This window comes from Acomys minous (genome assembly GCF_964271855.1).
Source record: "Acomys minous genome assembly, chromosome: 9".
In the NCBI taxonomy this organism is placed as follows: domain Eukaryota; kingdom Metazoa; phylum Chordata; class Mammalia; order Rodentia; family Muridae; genus Acomys; species Acomys minous.
In genome coordinates, this window is record NC_140490.1 from 119,471,153 (window position 1) to 119,491,584 (window position 20,432).

A 20,432-nucleotide genomic window follows, 5' to 3' on the forward strand; every position below is an offset into this window, starting at 1 on the left:
GCAATTCTCAATGTATTATGAAAAAAAAACCAAGTAAATTGAGTCACGAACAAAAATATAACATTCTGGCTGTTTCCACATGTTCAATATCTGCGCATGTTTTCCGTTTCTAGCTCTATAGTACTGTCTCTGCTCATATCTGCTGACACCATAATGACACAAGGAGCACATGCTGCCCCTGGGACATGCCTAAGGAAGATAACGGACATTAGCATGCTTGTGCTGCATTTTTTCCAGCAGATATGCTCCGGACTCCAGCAAAGCCTAAGCTAACCTAACGTACTGATGGCTTTGACCCAGACAGAGGCCAATTTGTGAATCCCACTCTCCCGATAACCTAAAGTCCCAACCAATCCTGAATTTTCCACTTTCATCCTCATTTTATCACTCTTCTGTTCAGCAAATATTTCAGCAGCACTCTTTGCTGTGAGGCCTGTGCTAGGCTCAGGGGTCCCATTCGTGGCTGTGCTTACTTGCTTGAGTCCCAGACACATGGGTGAATCAGGAGGCTGTAGATTTCAGGAATGTGTGCAGCTACAGGACCAGACAAAAGTTACTCTTGTGAAATCTTGGACAGGGAACCTCTTGAACCTTCTTTGTCAGACCTGGAGCTTGCCCAGCCCTTATTTCTGCCAATGTCAAGTACTAGGTATACAGTAGAGATATGCTATTATGTCCTCTGCCTCTGAGACTGGTGCTGCAGCTACATAAACCCTCTCACCAACACCAGCGTATTCAAACACTTGGATTCATGACCCTCAGTAGAGAGTATGTTTTTATATGCAACACAGCTTTACACATCTGAAGAACATAAAATATACATTTGGTTTCATATATGTATATTTACATATGTACATATGTGTATATATGTAATCCACTTTTAAATGTTACACTTATATGTTACATGTTAGTATTTATAATTCTTACTATGGGTAATTCACACTTTGGCTACTCTACTTAATACTTTTTAGAAATACTGTCTATTACTAGCTAAATGGACTCATTGTCCATATAGTCCTGTGGTTTTTTTAAGAAATGGATTTCAACAGCAACTGAACAAAAAATAATGGCTGAAAAGTGAAATAAATAACTACGTTTGGGGATATGAGGAAACTTTTGAATCTGGATTTCTAACAATCTGAGCCTAAACGTTTGCATGCATTTACTTATAGTGTGTGTGTGTGTGGGGGGGGGGTGTCAGGTGTTCATGGAGAACACAGCTCACAGGAATCAGTTCTCTCCTTCTACCATTGTAGGCCCTGGCACTGAACTCAGACCATCAGGCTCGGTAGCAAGTGTTCTTACCCACTGAGCCGTCTTGCTGGGGTCAGGTTCAGTGTTTATATGGGATGCATCAAACTTTCTGGGGTTCATGTAAGAAGGCTACACCCACACATACCTAGTTCTATTCCCCCTGAGAGCTTCAGTTCTCAGACCTGTAGGTAGGAAAGGGTTTGGTGGCGGGAGCAGAGGCTGGAGAGGCAGCACTGGGCAACTCACCAGCCTAACCTGGAGATGCAGCTTCCTCTTCCTCACCGGTAGTAAGATTTCATGAGGATCCCGGTAAGCTCACCTGTGGGCACAGAGCTGGAGTGAGATTTGAAATGGCTGACCAGGGACCGGTTGAACTTACTCGGGGCAGGTTTTAAATTTTGAACTGAGGCAAACACACTTAAAAAATTTTGACAAACACAAGGTGACAGATGTTACAGGTTAGTGTCTTTGGTCCCGAGTCCCAGCTCAAGCAGACAGGAGACTGGTTAGCACTTGCCACCAAACGGGACGTGAGTGGGCTCTGTGGGTCCTGTGGAGAGGGCTGCCAGGTCAGGCTCAGTGGGGTTTGCAGAGCTTGCTCTGTCCTGGTAGATGGCAACGGATATTTATCTTTTTACCTCCCCCCCCCCCCCAGGCCGGAGAAAAAGTCAGACCAGCCCATGTGTGAGGAACATGAAGACGAACGCATCAATATCTACTGTCTGAACTGCGAGGTGCCCACCTGCTCCCTGTGCAAGGTCTTCGGTGCTCATAAGGACTGCCAGGTGGCTCCCCTGACGCATGTGTTCCAGAGGCAGAAGGTAGGAACTTCACTTCCCCCCCTCCTCGCCAAAGAGGGGAGCCCAGCAGAAGGGAGGGTGTACGTGGAAGGCCCCCACAGGAAGTAGCCTTACAGTTTGTCTCATATTCAGTCCCTTTCAAAGTCGTGGGGTTGACCAGAGAGGGAGAGGACGCTATGGTTCAGAAAAAGACACAGAAGGGCTGGCTCACTCTCTGTGACCTTGGGAGGCTGTGGGAGATACGTGGTGTTAAGGGGCTGGTGTTAAGAGTGCCAGCTGCTAAAGGTGACTTGGAGTTAAAGTACAGACAAGCCAGGTGGTGGTGGTGTACACGCCTTTAATCCCAGCACTTGGGAGGTAGATCTCTGTGAGTTCAAGGCCAGCCTGGTCTACAAAGTGAGTCCAGGACAGCCAAGGCTACACAGAGAAACCCTGTCTCGAAAAACAAAACAAAACAAAACAAAAACAAAATAAGCTACAGACAAGAATTGGATGGTCTTCACTTTCCCCTTCCAGTCCTAGAAATAATTTTTATTGTTTAATCAATAAAATGTTCTCTTGCCCTCTTCAAAGACTTTTCTGACCCACTCCTGTGTGTGAGATTCATAGTCTTGTCACACAGCTGCAGCACAGCGTGAAGTCTGTGTCTCCCGCTGCCTTCAAGTCGCCTACGCCAGACGCTAAAAGGCACCTTTGGAATGTAGTGCATGGGCCTTACCCCAGGGACTGGATTTGAGTCTCTTTATTCTAACTCAGTACAGTTGCTATCACAGCTCCCCAGCCCTGCGTCATGGAGCAGCGGCTCAGAACGTATGCTTCTAAGAGGATAAAGGGGATGCGTGTGTCCGGAAGTCAGCCACATCTCAGTTTCTTCCACTTAGAGGCACTGGTTCCAAACCAATTTGGAAGCCAAACTCTTGTAACACCTGTCACAACCAGGAACCATGATTTGCATTCGCTGTTGTTATTTATTTTCAACTTACTTTTTATTTATTTCCCTTTGCCCCACTCCCATGGTAGAACAGTATGCTGTCTGCTTTTGACTACTCTCAGAGGCCCCGATGCGCAGGATGGGTGGAAGACAGGAAGTGGGGCTCCCACCCCGTTCCTCTTTGGTCAGAATAGCCTCAGGTTTTCTAGTAGGCTTCCATGTTCACCTCTGCATGTCGAGATGAGAGCGGCTTTCCGATGTTTTACAACCAGGTTTACTAGGCTTTGGCCTCGACCTCTCCCGTTTAAATATGAGAAAAGACAGGTTCAAACTGGTTATGTGTCTTGCTCAACAGCCTGGAGAAATTCAGGCCAAAGGGAGACAGGAGGTAGATTTCTCGAGTCTCCATTGAGAACTCCTTGGGGTTCCAAGTCCACTTCGGAGGAGGGCAAATAGGAACAGAAGAATAATACTTCTTGGGCCAAAAGAACAGAGGAAATTTAAAGCTGTAATGTCTCTGTGAAGGGCAGCCACATGTTACAGTTTTAAGTTGGTGTGGCAGTCTAGTGAACACTCGCATAGTAGGACTGTAATATACATATGCCTGGTAGGTGAACATTTGCTGCACTTATTGCTGAAGTAGCATTAGTCCTGAGCTGCACTACCCAGACAATTCACTTGGAGTCCCCAGGGTCACATATTTGAGTCTGTCACACACTTATGAACTGCGTTTAGAATTCTCCAGCTTCAATACACTATTATTGATGCCTGGTAATTGGGTCTCCTTGGTGTTTTTAGAAGAATGAGGTCTTCAGCAATTATGTAGTGAAATTTATGGAACCTCGTCCTACACAAAGCCAAGCAAAAGCTAAGATTTGCTTGTAATATCAGGAGGCTCACAGGTTTCCCATGAGACCCCAGCCTCAGTCCTTAATGGATTAATTACATTTCATAGATTTTTTAAAATAAGGAGGCACACCCCATATATACTCTTATATATATGTAATTAACATCTTAATTAATAATGACAGAAAATTCTGGCTTTCCTGGGCTAACTTCATCCTCAGCCTTGTTTTCTCGGGATAGAGGATGGAGGGGCAGTGCTGAGCAACCCCATCACCCTAAACTGGAGATGCAGCTCATAAGCAGCTTCCTCTTCCTCACCCACAGTAAGATTATGTCTCAGGAGGAATCCATGAGCTTGGAGCTTGTTCTTCTTGTTTACGCCTTAGGGGATAACCACACCCCTCCCCCCAGGGCCAAGCTGAGACCGGTTCCTGGTCATCCATGTTTAGGCAACTCCTAAGATCTTGAGTCCTGTTTTCTCGTCCTCAGTCGGAGCTCAGTGATGGCATTGCTGTACTTGTGGGGAGCAACGACCGGGTCCAGGGCGTGATCAGCCAGCTGGAGGACACCTGTAAAACTATTGAGGTAGGTCAGCTGGCTCACAGGGAACCAACACCACACTTGAAACTCCTAGGGGCTGCCGCTCATCTCAGTAATGTGGTAGATATGCCAGACCAGTGTTCTATTCTTTCCCTATAGAACGGCCTCCTTCCTGATGTGTCTCTGAAACACTTCCTGGTACTTAGGAGACCTTACCTCACGGCTTGCTAAGGCATATTTTTACCACAGTTGCTCAGGCAATTTGTGTGTGTGCATGCGTGCTCTTCCTTGGTCAATTTCTTTTTTTGTTGTTTGTTTTGTTTTTTCTGAGACAGGGTTTCTCTGTGTAGCCTTGGCTATCCTGGACTCGCTTTGTAGACTAGGCTGGCCTTGAACTCACAGCGATCCGCCTGCTGCTGCCTCCCAAGTGCTGGGATTAAAGGTGTGCGCCACCACCATCTGGCTTGGTCAGTTTCTTTTGAAAGATTAGCAACCAGACAAATCAGTTGACAGAAATGGAGAAGAACACTTGTTATTATTTAACAAGGTTTGTTGGTGGAGAGCTAACAGTCTTCAGAAGTGCTGATTGGTGCTTCAGGAAGTCTTGTGAAGGTCTGAGCTACACACCTGTGCTCTCCTGGCTGTCATCATGAGGACTGTGAGGAGGAGGAAGCCCCCTACCCCCACCCCCGTTGTTGCTAGCATGCTGAGACATTAACCACTCAGCGTTTGGTACACTCCTCTCCTTGTGTGAAGGCCTCTCTTATTACTTATTTCCCTCTGTCCTCCTTTCCTTCCCTAAGATAACAGTTCTAACACACTGGATTATCTCTCTGTCTGCATTCTCATAAACTATATATTGTTTTGTATGTATGTGTCTTAGTCCCTTTCTATTGCTATGAAGAGATACCATGACCAAGGCAACTTGCAATAGAAAGTGTTTACCTGAGGCTTGCTTAAGCGTTTCAGAGGTTGAGTCCATGACAATTATTGTAAGGAGAATGGCAACAGGTAGCCATGGTGCCACAGCAGTAGCCGAGAACCTACATCTTATCTTCAAGTTGGAGACCAGGCCAGGGTGGGGGGTAGTGGGGGGTGTCAGGGTGTAGGGGGTGGGGGGAAGAGCTGGGTAGGGAGTCTGAAACTTTTGAAACTTCAAAGCCTACCCTCAATGACACTCTTCCTCCAATAAGGCCATACGTCCCGATCCTTCCCAAAACAATTCCACCAACTAGAGACCAAGCATTCAAATATATGAGCCTATGCAGACCAGTCTCATTCAAACCAGCACAGTATTCATGTCTTTTAATTTTACAAATGCTATTTCATTGTAGCTTCTTTGTGTTTTGAATTTATCATTATGTTTTTAAGATCCATTCATGCTACTATATAGCATATCTAGTGCCCTGGTTTCCTCTTCTGTGAAAAGGGGACAATCACAATTATCCTGTATTGCTTATAGGCATAAGGATGCCCAGTACAGTACCTGGCATGAAGTGTGTGGTCTTATTACTCTTCTATTGCCAAGGCGAAGTTTATTACAAGCCCAAGGCCATTTCATAGAGGATGGCTCCAAGACTTCCTTTATTCTCCATACTCATATTACTGAAAAGATCTTTGGTGCATGGAGATTCACTTACAGAAGAAATATTTTCCCTTGGTGAAGAGCCTATGAGATTAAGAAAGGGACGCTATAACCTTTACTTAGTTACAGTGCAGACCAGTCAGTCACTAGCCATGAATCAGCACTTTCATACGGACTGGGTTGAGTCTGATGTGTATAAATAGCCTGTTGCTTGTGTTGAGCGAGGCAATCTCTAGCCACCTCCTGAGACTCTGCAGAGAAGTTGGCTTCCTGTCTGGGATAATGACATCAGAAGATGTGTGGAAAGTCTTGCGGGCCACTCAAGTCTTGGGCAAGGGAAACAACTGGATTCTAGCTGTGTTTACAAAGGGTAACAGGCATCCTTCATGGAGGCAAGCCAGAGTCTCAGCAGGAAGCAGCTGTCTTTAATCACACTTGAAAACAAGCCGAGAAAGTACAGGTTTAAAGCTAGTTCAGCACTAGGGGTTTAGTTGGGGACAGTACAGAGAGCAGCCAAGGTCAGGATCATCATCCCCTTTCTTCCTGGAAACGACTGTGTCCAACGCAGCAGACTCTTGTACGTATTTCCACAGCTTACTAGAGAAGGAATGCTATCACTGCCTCCAAGTCATGAAGACATTGGTGGTTTTAAAAGTGTTCATTTCCACAGCAGGCGTGGTGGCGCACACCTATGTTTCCAGCTACTCAGCAAAGTGAGGCAGGGTGATTAGGAGTCCTGGACTAGCCTGTATAAAAATAAAACAAAAATAAAAGACAGGCAAAGGATAAAGAGCGGGTTTCTAGTACATAAACGTACCTAGTCCAACCCCCAGTACTTTGAAGAAAAATAAAAATTTACCCACATTCACATGTTTATTTCAGATGTTGGACTTCTTAAGGAAATATGATTTAAAAAAGAAGTATCAGAGGCCACAGGAACAGGATTATTCATATTGTGTAGGGCATGTAGATTCATACATGGCCACTTTGAGTGTCTGCATTCATTTCTAACCAGGACTTGCATGAGAGGAAAGGTCAGGAGGAAAATACTAAAGGGCTAAGACCTTTAAATAGCAGGATGGGGTTGGAGGTTTTGTTTTTTTTTTTTCATTTGTTTGTGACAGGTTTTCACTCTGCAGCTCAGGTTGGCCTTGAACTCATGGTAATATCGTTTCTCATCTCCTGAAGTCTGGACAGGAGACATAAGCCATCATGTCTGGGATTTAAATGCCTTACTCATGTATTCCTGTATCCCCCACCTTTGTAAAGTGAGTCTGATATTTCTAATACTAGTAGTGGTACGTATGGATGAGCAGGTGTGTGGATAAGCATGGCTCTTTCCCGTCAGTTTAGTATTTCCTGTGGAGATGTGGGGGGCTGCTAACTATGATTCCTATGCTCTGTTTTAGAAGGCCTGGGCTCAGGCAAGCAAATACCATATGTACCTGTGACCCCATGGGGTGGTGGGAGATGGAACAACTCAAGTTCTTTGTCCTTCAACTTTCCCAGCTTTACAGAGGGGTGATAATATTGTTTCACATTGTCGTGGTGATAAAACTGGGGAAAGAGACACATTCAAGGAGCTGGCATTACATCATGCCTTCTTGTATCATGATGGGCCATGTAGACTTGTCTGGATCATACACGTGAAACATCAGCTCACTTAGTGGAGCCGGCCATACATAGTGTAAGAACATTAGCAGGGTCCTGCTTACTCAAGATGGCAAAGTTGAGCAGCTCCCTCCAAGGAAGAAAACTGCCAATGAATGGGAAGTCCGCATTCACTCTGTTCATGTGTGAACCCCAAACACTGGTAATGGAGAGAGAACGAACATTTCGTGGGTGCATGCTGTCTGCAGAGTGCTGTGAGCTAATCATCTGCTCAGCTGCCCGCCCGGCTCTCCCTCACTGGTACTCACTTGCTTCAGGCTTCATAGGGCTTACCTAGGGAGATTTATAAGTGTTCTGGAATGGCCCAGAAAAGCCATGATGCCAAGGACACCAACAGCAAGGATTATACAAATGCCACATGTCGCTTAACTAGCCTCCTCACAAGAAGAAATAATGCATCCCAAAAGAGTGAGCATCAGCTGGCTGGGAGACACCAGGACCTCCCGGCCAATACAGAGTTGATTTGATGAGCAAGGGTGCGCGAGCTGAGAGGACAGGAGCTGAAGCCCCGACTTGTTCCTTTCCTGGAGGCACTCTAGTCTGCATCCGTGGGATTTCTCTGTGCGTTTATAACTGGAGCCTCGTGAATGAGTGCTTGGGCTTGCTAGCTTCCTTTCACCTAAGATGGCGCTTTGTTCTGTGTTATGGAATGCGACTTTTGAAGTGCCGTGCCTCACATGCAGCCGCATTTCTGCATAAGTGCGTTGAGATGGGTGCTGGAGGAATGCGGTGAAGCCAGGAATGGGTGGTAGAGCCACAGTTGCTCAGTGACAAGTGGCAAGGCTCGGCCTTTATCTTCAGGCTATTTTAGACACAGGGCTGTGCTCCTTACATGGTGAAAGCACCGGCCATAATCACTTCAGAATTTTTCTCCCATGCCTACGGCACATGCCTAAGCTGGGTCTGATGTGTGTGTCTTACTTCTGCAGATGACACTCTAAAACTGGCTAGGAATGGGGAGAGGAATGTGGTAGCCTGAATCAGAAATGTCTCCGTGTTTCTAAGTGACTGAGTCTTAGAGCTGTAGAGTCAGAGAGAGAGAGAGAGAGAGAGAGAGAGAGAGAGAGAGAGAGAGAGAGAGAGAATCAATTATCCAATCTGACCTGTCATTACTATACATATCATCTTTTTAAAAATTGTCCTGAGATCAAGTGGTTTCCATAACTTTGCATAGTTTGACTAAGCACAGACATATGGGTGAAAGGTACACACACACACACAAACATGGGCGTGGGGGAGAGAGAGAGAGAGAGAGAGAGGGAGAGAGAGAGAGAGAGATCATAGAAACCAGAGACATCAAAAAGAAGAAAATGGAAGCTATGTGAAACAATAAAAAGTTCATGAATGACATCTTAATTTGATTACTATCTAGAGAACTAGGAGAAGAAGATGAAAAATTGGCCTTAATCTATGTATTGAAATAGATACAGCTCTGTGATAAAAAGCAATGGGGGTGGGGAATCTTTGAAGAGAATAAGGTTTTCTAGAGAAGAGAGAAATCTGGTTGTAATCATGTTTTTCAAGCAATAACCATTCTTCAGAGTCTCCTATCTGCAGGCTCAGAGATACAAAGAAATCTGCATTTCCCCCATGAAGTCTACATATCCCTCATTCTATTTTTCACATTACTACATGGTTACCATTGAAAGTAGTGCAGGTTCATATTTACAGAGACACAGGAAGACTTTCACTCAGAATGATTGACTATTTTATTGGGCAGCACATGCTTGTTCCTTAATTAACCAAAGGAAATTGATAGCCAGGGTGTTTATTATTTGCTGACAGCATTCTTGTGGTCCTTCCCCTGAGAAAGCTAGAAAGGTACCAAGTCAGCCTCAAAGGGAACAGAATGAATAAGTGAGACTTTTTCTTCTAGAGCATCTCCTGTGTGAACCACATTGGGTTACCTGAAAAATTCTAACCCGTCAAAGCTTTCAAGTTCTAATCCTATGGTTCCAGGGATGAAGGCTGAATTTTCCATACTTTGGGGCCAGATTTGTCTTTTATCACAGTCTGCAGATAATTCTATTAAAGACAAAACAAGAGAAGAATATACTCTTTTTCTATTAGAAATTAGGAAAAGCAATCATTTTGTTTTGCATTTATCATTTATGATGGATTTTATATTTACCATTTCCTGAACAGTGGAAAATCATGGCAGAGTTTTGGGTGCCTGGCAGATAGTAAGCAATTAATTTTGCTGACACAATGAACTAAGGAATATAAATCTGAAACATTTTGAGAGTTCTTGCCTTTAAAATACCACTTTTAGCATAGTAGATCTGATATATAGCTATGTTCAGTTCACAAAGATTTTATGTAAGTTTAAAATGTTTTATTATTTGGGCTGAGCATAGTGGCACATGCCGTTAATCCCAGCACTCCAGAGGCAAGGAGATCTCTGTGAGTTTGAGGCCACCCTGGTCTAAATAGTGAGTTCTAGGACAACTAGGACTACATAAAGAAACCTTGTCCCAAAAAAACAAATAAACAAACATTTTTTAATTCTTTGACAATTTGATATATATAATGTATTCTGATCATATCTTGCTCCCAATATCACTCTCTCTGGATGTTTTGTTCTTCACAACGCCCTCTCCTGCATTCTGTTCTTATATGACTCTATTTAGTTAGGCTGCTTTCATGAACCTAGGTGTGGGCTTAATTACTGGAGCATGGACAACTTAGCAGTGATTATAATTCTGAAAAAAAAAATCAATCCCCTCCCTAGCAGCCATTAATTACCAACTAGCCAGTCTCTGGCTCTTTCATTCTGTTGTCTCTTCCTCCTCCTCTTCCTCCTCCTCTTCTTCTTCCTCCTCTTCTTCCTCCTCTTCCTCCTTCTCCTCTTATTCTTTCTCCTCTTCCTCCTCTTCTTCCTCCTTTTCCTCTTCTTCCTCCTCTTCCTTTTCCTCCTCCTCTTCCTCTTCCTCCACCTCCTCTTCTTCCTCCTTTTCCTCTTCTTCTTCTTCCTCCTTTTTCTTCTTCTTCTATGCTGTCATTTGAGCCTTGAGGGAGGGAATGAAATAGATGCATCACTTATGGCCAGGCAACCAGCCATCACTTATTCTCAACACTTTGACCAGTTATGAGTATCAGCATTGACCATGCCCAGTACAATCTAATCTATAGGTATGAACACACATATAAGATGACAGTTTGACAACATGCCATTCTGTAAATAATAATAGAATAGTAGGTTTCCACCTATGGCCTATGACCTCCCCAGACATGATGCTTTGACCATGTCAGAACCAGTCATGAGTTCCCTAAGAACCAGTAAGAAAGTGGCTAGTTATGCCACTGTTGCCCCACTGGGCACATTTTGCCTACGAGGTTAACACTGTTGCATGCAGGGTCCACCAATGGGTAAGACTGTAGATGGCCTTTCTCTCCCAGGAGCCTGGATGGATAACACCTAGAAAAACTGCCCAGCAGGGAGGGAGGGACTTTCTGGCTTAGTTTGAGATGGATGATGCCCTGCAACCAACATATAGGAAATCTTTGGCAATAGGGTCTTACTATCTAGTTTTGGTGGCCAGACAAAAGCACTGTCATCAGCTGGGCATGATGGTACACACCTGTGATCCCAACACTCAGAGAGGCAGAGGCAGGCAGATCGCTGTGAGTTCAAGGCCAGCCTGGTCTACAAAGTGAGTCTAGGACAGCCAAGGCTACACAGAAAAACTGTGTCTCAAAAACGCAAGAACCAAAACCACCACCACCACCACCACCACCACCACCAAACAACAAATCAGTAATGGCATCAGCCTGTACTGTTTTAGGAGCCTCTGAGGCCTCCCTGACAATACAGAGGGAAGTGTACCACACATGGCACGAGGATTTGTAAGCTAAGGATCTTACTTCTGAGAGCAGCCCCCCCCCTAATTTAGGACCCCTCCGTTCAGACAAAGCAATGTTTTTTTCATACACCCTGAGCTTCTGTTAATGTTCTTCCTACCCTGTACCCTCCTCCCTGCTTAAGCCTCTCCACTACCAGCATCCCGTCCTCTTCCTTCAGACATGTGCTGCATTTTCCTCTCTCAGACTTAGTCCCCGTCTCCTCTTTCCTCTCGTAGGCCTTTAACCTCCTAGTGTCTACAGATGCTCTAAATTAAACATACAAACCTAAAAATAATTCAAAACTAGAATCCAGGCATGAGAGAGGATGTCATGTTTATCCGTACAGACCTAGGTTATTTCGCCTAATATATATTTTTTCAAGCTACCTACTAGGATGGGCACAGCTGGAGACTTGGATGTAGCCATGATACAGGAGTTCAGAGTTCTTGATTCCAGGCCAGGTACCAAGAACGGACTGCAGAACATCTTTTAATGAGACATGACCTCTGTTGAGGTTGACTTTCCCGGGGAGTGACTCCATTGATAGCAGGTTACTACTAACACCCACACAATTTCAAAGAGTCAAGTTAACGGATTTTAATCTAAATTGGAAGAATGATGACATTATTCCTAGTGTTGGTCTAATAAAATATAAGAGCTTTTCAAAGTATCAGTGGTATAATAACTAAATTAAAGCACAGATCAAGCCTGCATGAGTACTTTCCACACTATATGGTATAACTCAATGAACATTGCTGTTAAAATGATTAAAACTGATTAAAATCTAATCTGTGAAAATGACTTAAAAACCAAAAAAAAAAAAAAAAAAGAAGTAAAATGATATTCATAGTTGAAAATAACACAATTACAATTACTTTTGTTTAAGCCACTGAGTATATTTATTTGGTTGAAAGAAGGGTTGTGCTCTTTCTTTGGCTTGAGAAGATATGTTAGACAGTGTGGCTTTACATCTGCCTCATTTCAAGTGATTTAGCTTTCACTTTCGTACACTTGGATGCAACTCCCATATATTAAACAGCGGAGGAGAAACAGAGGTAAAGGTAGGCATTCTATCACACGGCACCTTAGTGTATCCTTCACTGTACATGTAGCTGGGGCACAGTCCATAGAGAAACAAGCTAGCAACAGTCCTATACTCCCAATAAGCAAGGGCTCTTCTAAATATAGAAGAGACAAGTTTCAGGACCGCAGTGGGCACATGGCTGCCTGTAATCATTGGACAAAATGGAATATAATAAAAGATGGTTTGATTGGCAGGCGTCAGTTCGTAACTGTGGGAAGCCCAGTAGGGGTCTGTATCTCACAGAACTCCTAGTCTGGCCACTGTGATTCCTACCACCAATCTAAATCTTGTCACATTTCCTGCCCGCTGCTCTACTCGTTCTTTAAGGCCAAACTCAAGTGCCACTTCTAGGAAGGTGTTCCTGAGCCAACACTTTTGTTTCCCCTGAATATCCTGTCTACACTAAGGGTTGAATTAGAATTCCACATCCGTGCTTCTCAGAGATACGATATGAATCTCTCACACACTTCCGTTGTACAGCCTCCTTATAAAACCACACTGTTGACCCCTGAGTTCCCTCCAGGAAGCTGTGTGCTACCGAGGAACAGGAACTATGTTTAATCTATTTTCGCCATCTCTCAACTCGTGTGGGGCACAAAGAGCATGCACTTAAGAGTCGCTTGCTGAACGAGCCAGCGGTTAGGTGACAACCATGCTGTCTAAATAGCTCCAACTGCAGGGTCCTGCACTCACTTCAACGTGGCTAGGAAGTGAAAGAATTTCCAGGAATATGGTGATGGCGGTGTACATACCTGTGGTCTCAGCAGCCAAGACGCAGAAGGCAGAGAGCCAGAAGGCCGAGGCCAGTGCTGGAGCCACAGGACACTGAAGGCCAGCATGAGGCACATGCCGTGTCCCCCCAACCCCCGTACACAAGCTGAACATGTACCCACGAAACCAACACCTGGGAGACAGAAGCAGCAGGATCACCACAGGTTAGAGGCCAGCCTGGGCTACATAGTGAGTGTCAGGATGGCCTAAGATTTAATGAGAGATCACAACTAAAGTAAAACAAAACCCCCAAACCAACCTCAAACAAACAAACAACAAACAAACCAAACAACAACCCATATACCACAAAAGAGCTAAGTGGGGTCTGGAGAGACAGCCTGTTGGTTAAGGGTACTGGTTACTCGTACAAAAGACCAGGGTTTGATTCCAGCACCCACGTAGTGGCTCAAACCACTGGTAGCTCCAGCTCCATGGGATCCAATGTCCTCTTCTGCCTTCCTTTGGCACAGGCAAAGCATTCATAAACATAAAATAAACCTAAAAAGGGCAAAGCTGTGGAATGAGGCCTCTTTGTGAATTTGTGGAGCGTATTCTACTCGGTGGACATGTAGGTAGACCCAGAGCCTCTTCCCAAGAATGACCGACTGCACTTTAGATAGTTAAAAAAAAAACCAAAAACAAAAACCTCAAAACATAAGAAGACAGCAAGGCCCAGCAACAAAGGGTTTATTAAGCTGAAAGAGATAAAGGTCACAGTGAGGTCACAGGTGTCAGACATAAATTCCCATGGTAGGGAAAGCCCTGGATCCAGAGAAAGTCAGATTTTGAGACACTGGCATACACACACAGTAAAGCCTATTAGAGTTGGAAAAGAAGATCAAGTGAATGGACCAGTTGGAAAGTTAATTAGCTATGCTTTAGCATGGACTCAGGAGGCATCAGCCACACAATGCCAATGCGAGAGTCAGACTTGCAGGGTGGAGACACTTTTGTTCAGCTTTTCCCTCTTCTGTGGATGTAGATGTGTGCCATCAAGTAGTAACTGTTATGGGATTTCAGAAGGTTAAGCAATAACATTTAGCCTTAGAGACCTAGGAAAGCTTTAGGTAAGAAGCGATACTCCTGCAGTGCCTTTAAAGCCGGGAAATGCTGCTGCAGTGTATGTAGGGAAGGATGCTGCAGAGTGAGGGCAGAGCAAGAGCCAGGACAAGAAGGGCTTGATTTTTACTGGGCTGCAAGGTATATGATAGCAGAAAGCAGAACATTACAAATAAAGCTGCAGCTCAGTTGTGGGTGAAAGACAGTTACAAAACTTAGATGTTATTGCTTATACTTAGGGATCTACAGCAGACAAGGCATGATTAGAATTGTCTCTAAAAGCTAATTTGGCTGCATCCGGTGAGCTGGTGTTTGGAGAACGGATCCCAGATGCAAGGTCTGTGGAAGCTACTGAAGCTGCATGCAAGTGTCAGAGAAAGACGAGTGGAGACAAATTAGGAAGTAGCATTTTTTTTTTTAAAAAAACTCATTTCACCAAATATCGCCTGTAGTCTACACAATCCAAATAAAATATAAATGTAATATAAGTGTAAAAAAACCTGTTCTAATTTTTATGAAATTCTCCAAAAGACCAGGCCTGGAGAGATAACTCAGTTAGTAAAATCCTTGCTCTGCAAACATGAGGAGCTGAGTTCAAATCCTTGGTACACACACACACACACACACACACACACACACACACACACACACACACACACAGCAAAGGGACCTGTAATCCCAGTACAAAGAGACAGACCTAGGAGATTCTCAGGGGCTCACTGGAAAGTCACTTGTCACTGTCTCAAGAAAGATGGTTTCCAGGAATTGACGAAAGCACCTGCCATTGATCTCTGGCTTCCACATATACGTGCACGCACATACACATACATTTGGCACACATATATCCACACATATGAATATAAACACACACATACACATATATGGGTGGGTGAAGGTGGAAAGAGGGAGGGAAAGTAAGAGATCATTGATTTATTTAGCTAATATGCTTTTTAGATGCCTAGCTAAATATCAAATTGTTAAAAACCAGGCTTTCAAAAAGTACCACAGTGTCTAAACCTACAGGGACAGCTGAAGGGGAAAGAAAAAAAAAACCAATAACAACATATCTTCCATAGGTAAATTCTCCTGTCTCCTAAGTCGTCCATGTACCTTTCCCCACTAGACTTTCTCACAAGACGTTTCTAACACTGGTTAACCCAACCGACAGGAATGCTGCAGAAAGCAGAAACAGGACCTGTGTGAGAAGTTTGATTACCTCTACGGCATCCTGGAGGAGAGGAAGACTGAGATGGCACAAGCCATCACCAGGACACAGGAGGAGAAACTGGAGCACGTTCGAGCCCTCATCAGAAAGTACTCTGAGCACCTGGAGAACGTGTCAAAGCTGGTAGAGTCAGGGATCCAGTTCATGGATGAGCCGGAAATGGCAGTGTTTCTGCAGGTAATGCCTTTGAGCACCAAGGACTCAAACCCAAAAGGTGTGTGCTGAGAATTAACTATGACTCCATTTCACTATTTTATTCATATTTCATTTTTAAAAAATTTAAACTAAATACTATTTGGTATTACTTGAGTAGAGAGGGTGGCATTTAGAAAGTTGGGAGATTTTTGTGTCACAAATGGAGGAATTAAACCTCACCAACTTCATGAAAAGAATTCAAGTAAGCTTATCTCTGTTGCTTTCACAGAATGCCAAGACCCTGCTGCAAAAGTGAGTACTTCCTGTTAGGTCGAATAGCACGTTTTTCATTTTACCCAAGACATTTTACCCCAAAGACTTTAAATGATGACAGAAAATAACAAGTGTCTTTGCTGCAGGATCGCAGAAGCATCGAAGGCATTTCAGATGGAGAAAATAGAACAAGGTTATGAGATCATGACCAACTTCACAGTCAACCTCAACAGAGAAGAAAAAATTATACGTGAAATTGATTTCTACAGAGGTGTGTGATTTCTTTGACTATTATCTGTTGTGAATCACACATTTAGGATGGCTGTTGGGTGAGAGAAATGGGGGAACAGTCAATGGACACCCATAACTCCACAGGATTCCAAACTAGTGTGATGTTCAGGCTTACCACAGCATCACACAGTTTTCGACAGTTTATCTTTATAGTGTTTTAATGACTCTGGGTAATGAAATCCTTATTATTCGGCATAAGTGGTGATAACTCCACTTCAGCTCTTCCCTGGAGTATGAGTTATAGTGGTGTAAAGGAAACCAGATGAAAGGTGAGTTGAAAAGAAAACACAGACATCTGGGCTAGGAATGACAGCACATCAACTTGAGGATGAGATAGTGACAAGTCACGGAGTTGGTCAACGTGTGGAATTAGGATAGGGTCCATGAGCTATAACTGTGTCTTTCCCTTTTGGCTCAGAAGTCCTACTCTTAGAAATATCCTGTTTAGGGCTGCAGCGAGGGCTCTTTGGTTAACAGTGCTGTCTGCTCTTCTAGAAGTTCTGAGTTCGATTCCTAGGAACCACATGATAGCTCACAACCATCTATAATGTGATCTGACGCCCCCTTCTGGCCTGCAGGTGTACATGCAAATAGAGGACTCACATATAATACAGAAGTAAATCTTTAAGAAAACTTTATATAAAAAAGTAAATATCCTGATGAAGTACTTGAGAGAAAGATAATAACTCTGGATCAGACCCCAAGTCCCACTGCCTCAACTCATAGTGGACACAAAAGAGAAGAGCAAACAGTGCTGGGCTAGGTCATCACTAGCTATGCCACTAAATTGCAGACACAAGTTTAGAGCACATCCTCGTAATGGCTTATTATGATTCATACTTAATACAATATGGTCTGTCATTAACATTACTGAGTGAATTTTTAAGGGCGGTGGATTTTAAGAAGTCATAGTATTTTTATTACACTGAATGAAAACAAGTCGTTGCTTTCTGATAGTTTAACAAGACAGAAATAAGTAAGTGACCGTGTCACCTCTCATCTCTCTAGAAGCTCTCAGATATGGTGCCTATGACAGGAATGTGAGCAGGCTCTGAGAGTGAGTTTGTATGGGGGTGCTGAGAGTAGGGGGGTACAACCGTGTACTGGGGATGAACGCAATGGTTCTGCCTTGGCGAATGTGAGAGGCACAAGGTTGCAGCATAGTATAACTGGACCATTGTCCAGTGTCAGCTAAAGTGATTTCTCTAGCCCTAGGCTGGAGGGGCTAGTTATTAACTGTTTCCACAGCAACCATGGTAGTTATAACATGCTTAAAAATATCTGTCTCACTAGAAGAGGAAGAGGAAGAGGACGCAGGAGAAATAGATGATGAAGGAGAGGACGCAGTAGAAGTAGAAGAGGTAGAAAATGTTCAAATCGAGTCGTCGGGGGAAGAGGAGAGTCTGGAAAAATCACCAGAGCCCTCTCAGCCGGCCTCGGAGCTCCAGGCTGCCCCAGCACCACCACTTGCTGTCTCCCCAGAACCACTTTCATCCACGCCACCTGCCGCAGATGCCCTGGTGACACAGGTATCCATTCACTGGTTCCTTCCTGCCAGACAGCCTTGTTGCCCAAACACTCTAAACCACTTAGTCTACTATAAGGAACAGACAACTGTGCGCCATATAGTTGTAGGCAGCAGACAAGAGGAGATGAGGACAGCGCCCTCTAGGTGGATCAGCAGGTTTGTCACCATGATAGTGGTTGGTAAGACTTGATTTAATGCCAGTGTTCTACCAACAATGCTCTCAGATCTGAGGCAAGCTCCGTCAAGAAAGGGAGAGGGAAGGAGGAAGGGATGGAGGGAGAGAGAGAGAACGTGTGTGTGTGTGTGTGTGTGTGTGTGTGTGTGTGTGTGTGAAATAAGAGCTGGTCATGGGGATTATAGTCTACCTTTTGTTCCTTAGTCAATTAAAACATGGTGTACAGTGTAGAAATTATATAAGGTGAGACTCCACCTGAGAACCGTGAGCCTCGTGTATGTGACAGCAGAAGCCACTAGAGAAGCCACAAGGGTTCCAGTAGCTTACCATAAAAAGCAACTTTCCCTTTCTTTGGTGGGTGAGCAGATGAAGCTCAGTTTTCCACTTGTTTGTCATTTGAAGAAAGTGTGGTTCAGGGCACTTGAAGCAGTACCTGTCAGCTTACCCGAGGCCTCCAGAGGGCCACTGTGCAGCCTGGCGCTTTGTGTTGACTTCCGGGCCACTTCAGTGCGCAGAATCCCAGCCATTGGATGCAGTGGGAACGGCAGGCTCACCGAGGAGGGGTTCTACTTCTGTGGGTTGACATTATGGACAGGGACAAACCTTCACAACAAACTCAGATAAGGAATTGTCTGCATGGGCATCCAAGATATAGCACATTTTCCTTCCCAGAACCTTGAACTTCTCAAGATTGGGCTTGACAAGTAGGTCAGTGTTGGTTTTTTAAAAATAAGTTTTGTGGACCCATGCGTAATGCCAGAGTTAATACTGGTCAATAATAATTTGCCGTATGTGGCATTTTATAAGCAACTTTTCACTCAAGGCTTCTGCGATCCCTCTATCTGGGCTGCCTTCTAGTGGAAGAAACACGCAGATGCCAGTCAGAGACACAGCACTGCTGTGAGCCTTCTGCTCCAGTTACCCCCAAAGAGCGCAGGGTGTTCAAGCCCAAAGGGAAATAACACCAACTGCTTTTTCCTCTTCTTCTCTTTTTTACTCGAGAACCCATCTGTTCTGATTAAGGGGGAGGTGGTGCCCACTGGCTCTCAGCACACCACACAGTCCGAAACTCCAGGCCCTTCAGCAGCGGAAACTGCGGATCCCCTGTTTTACCCTAGTTGGTATAAAGGCCAAAGCCGGAAAACCATCTCCAACCCACCTTGCACTCCTGGGAGTGAAGGTCTGGGCCAAATAGGGCCTCCAGGTGCTGAGGATTCCGGTGTGCGGTCGGCAGAAGTGGCAGAAGCCGCAGCCAATGAGCAGGCAGCAGTGAGTGGTAAGGAATCTAGCACACCTGTGGCTACCTCTCAGGTTAGTGTCCTACGCTCTTGTGTCTGAATGCTTTCCCACACCTGCTGCAGTTCTGCAGAGAGCAGAGGGAAGCCGCCACCCTGGGGGAAACGCAGCACTGCCTCTTCCTCCATCTCTGGCTTGCATTTAAGCATTCTGCCTAAGAATAAACAAAGAACCAAACAATGTGAATTCCCTTTGCTCATGGTGACCTTATCCCAGGCTTTTCAGGGGATGGGGTGCAAGCAAGCCTAGCCCTTAGGCATTCTGTGCAAAGCTGTTTTCTCTGCAGTGATTGACTGGCTGGTGTCTCTGGTTCTTTGTGAGTTCACTTCCTCAGCCTTTGGGATCTCTCCTCCGGCTTTCAAAGACTAATCTCCTGCTTTGGAGTCATCCCTAGCAGTCACCAAGGAGCATATTTGAATTAGTTTAAATTTGCTCTGTAAAATAAGCTGGGATTTGTGTCTTCTAGAAATGTGCTTGCAATGGTTAGATAGTCTTGGCTCAATTAAACCTGTGCTTCCTAAGCTTGTATTGCTGGGGTCGGGAATCACAGGCTTTCCTGCATTTTTTTAATAGGGACTCTTGATAAGCTAAAAAATATTTGATATTATAGCTTGATAAACTTCTGTTTTTATAGTGAAAATTTGAAGTCCAACTCTTCCTTCTAATGCTTAGTTAGGTCTCTGTGCATCTCCAAGAGCCAACAGAACCAGTTTAACAGTTAGTGTCTGAGGAAGAGTGTTAGTCACCTCAGACTTGGGATTCCTGAAGAAGGTGTGGGGGCAGGGTGAGTGTTGCCAGACAGTAAGCTGCCACTTCTGTGGGTCTGTACTCCAAGGTCATCAGGTGACAGTGAACAAGAAGTGGCAGAATTTTATCTTATCTGCTCAAGGGAACCCTGCCTCTCCAGGTAACAAAAGGATGTCATTTTGGAGAGTTAAGAGTATCATACTTTTACACCTGATTGTTATTCACAGATACAAAATGACAAAAGTAAATGTTTGTAAAGTAGCCTTTCTAGGGCAAGCTAAGGTTAAAAAGACAAGAGCAAAAACAAAGATATAGACGATTAATTCCTAGAAACTGTAGGGAGGTCTCTGTATCCGAGGAAGACTTAACAGCAGCACA

General features: G+C 44.4%; 1 protein-coding gene across 4 annotated transcripts in view; it reads left to right on the forward strand.

Moving 5' to 3' along the window:
- The window catches only part of TRIM55 (tripartite motif containing 55), a 49,321-nt gene that overhangs the window by 10,432 nt on the left and 18,457 nt on the right, over positions 1 to 20,432 (forward strand). For 2 of the 4 annotated variants that reach the window (XM_084794444.1, XM_084794443.1), the window contains exons 3-9: positions 1,910 to 2,075; positions 4,321 to 4,416; positions 15,553 to 15,786; positions 16,034 to 16,056; positions 16,164 to 16,288; positions 17,602 to 17,837; positions 19,014 to 19,322. In XM_084794444.1, coding sequence (XP_084650570.1) covers positions 1,910 to 2,075; positions 4,321 to 4,416; positions 15,553 to 15,786; positions 16,034 to 16,056; positions 16,164 to 16,288; positions 17,602 to 17,837; positions 19,014 to 19,322 — 1,189 coding nt within the window. The remainder of the gene's footprint in view (positions 1 to 1,909; positions 2,076 to 4,320; positions 4,417 to 15,552; positions 15,787 to 16,033; positions 16,057 to 16,163; positions 16,289 to 17,601; positions 17,838 to 19,013; positions 19,323 to 20,432) is intronic. The other 2 variants (XM_084794445.1, XM_084794446.1) reach the window with 2 other exon arrangements.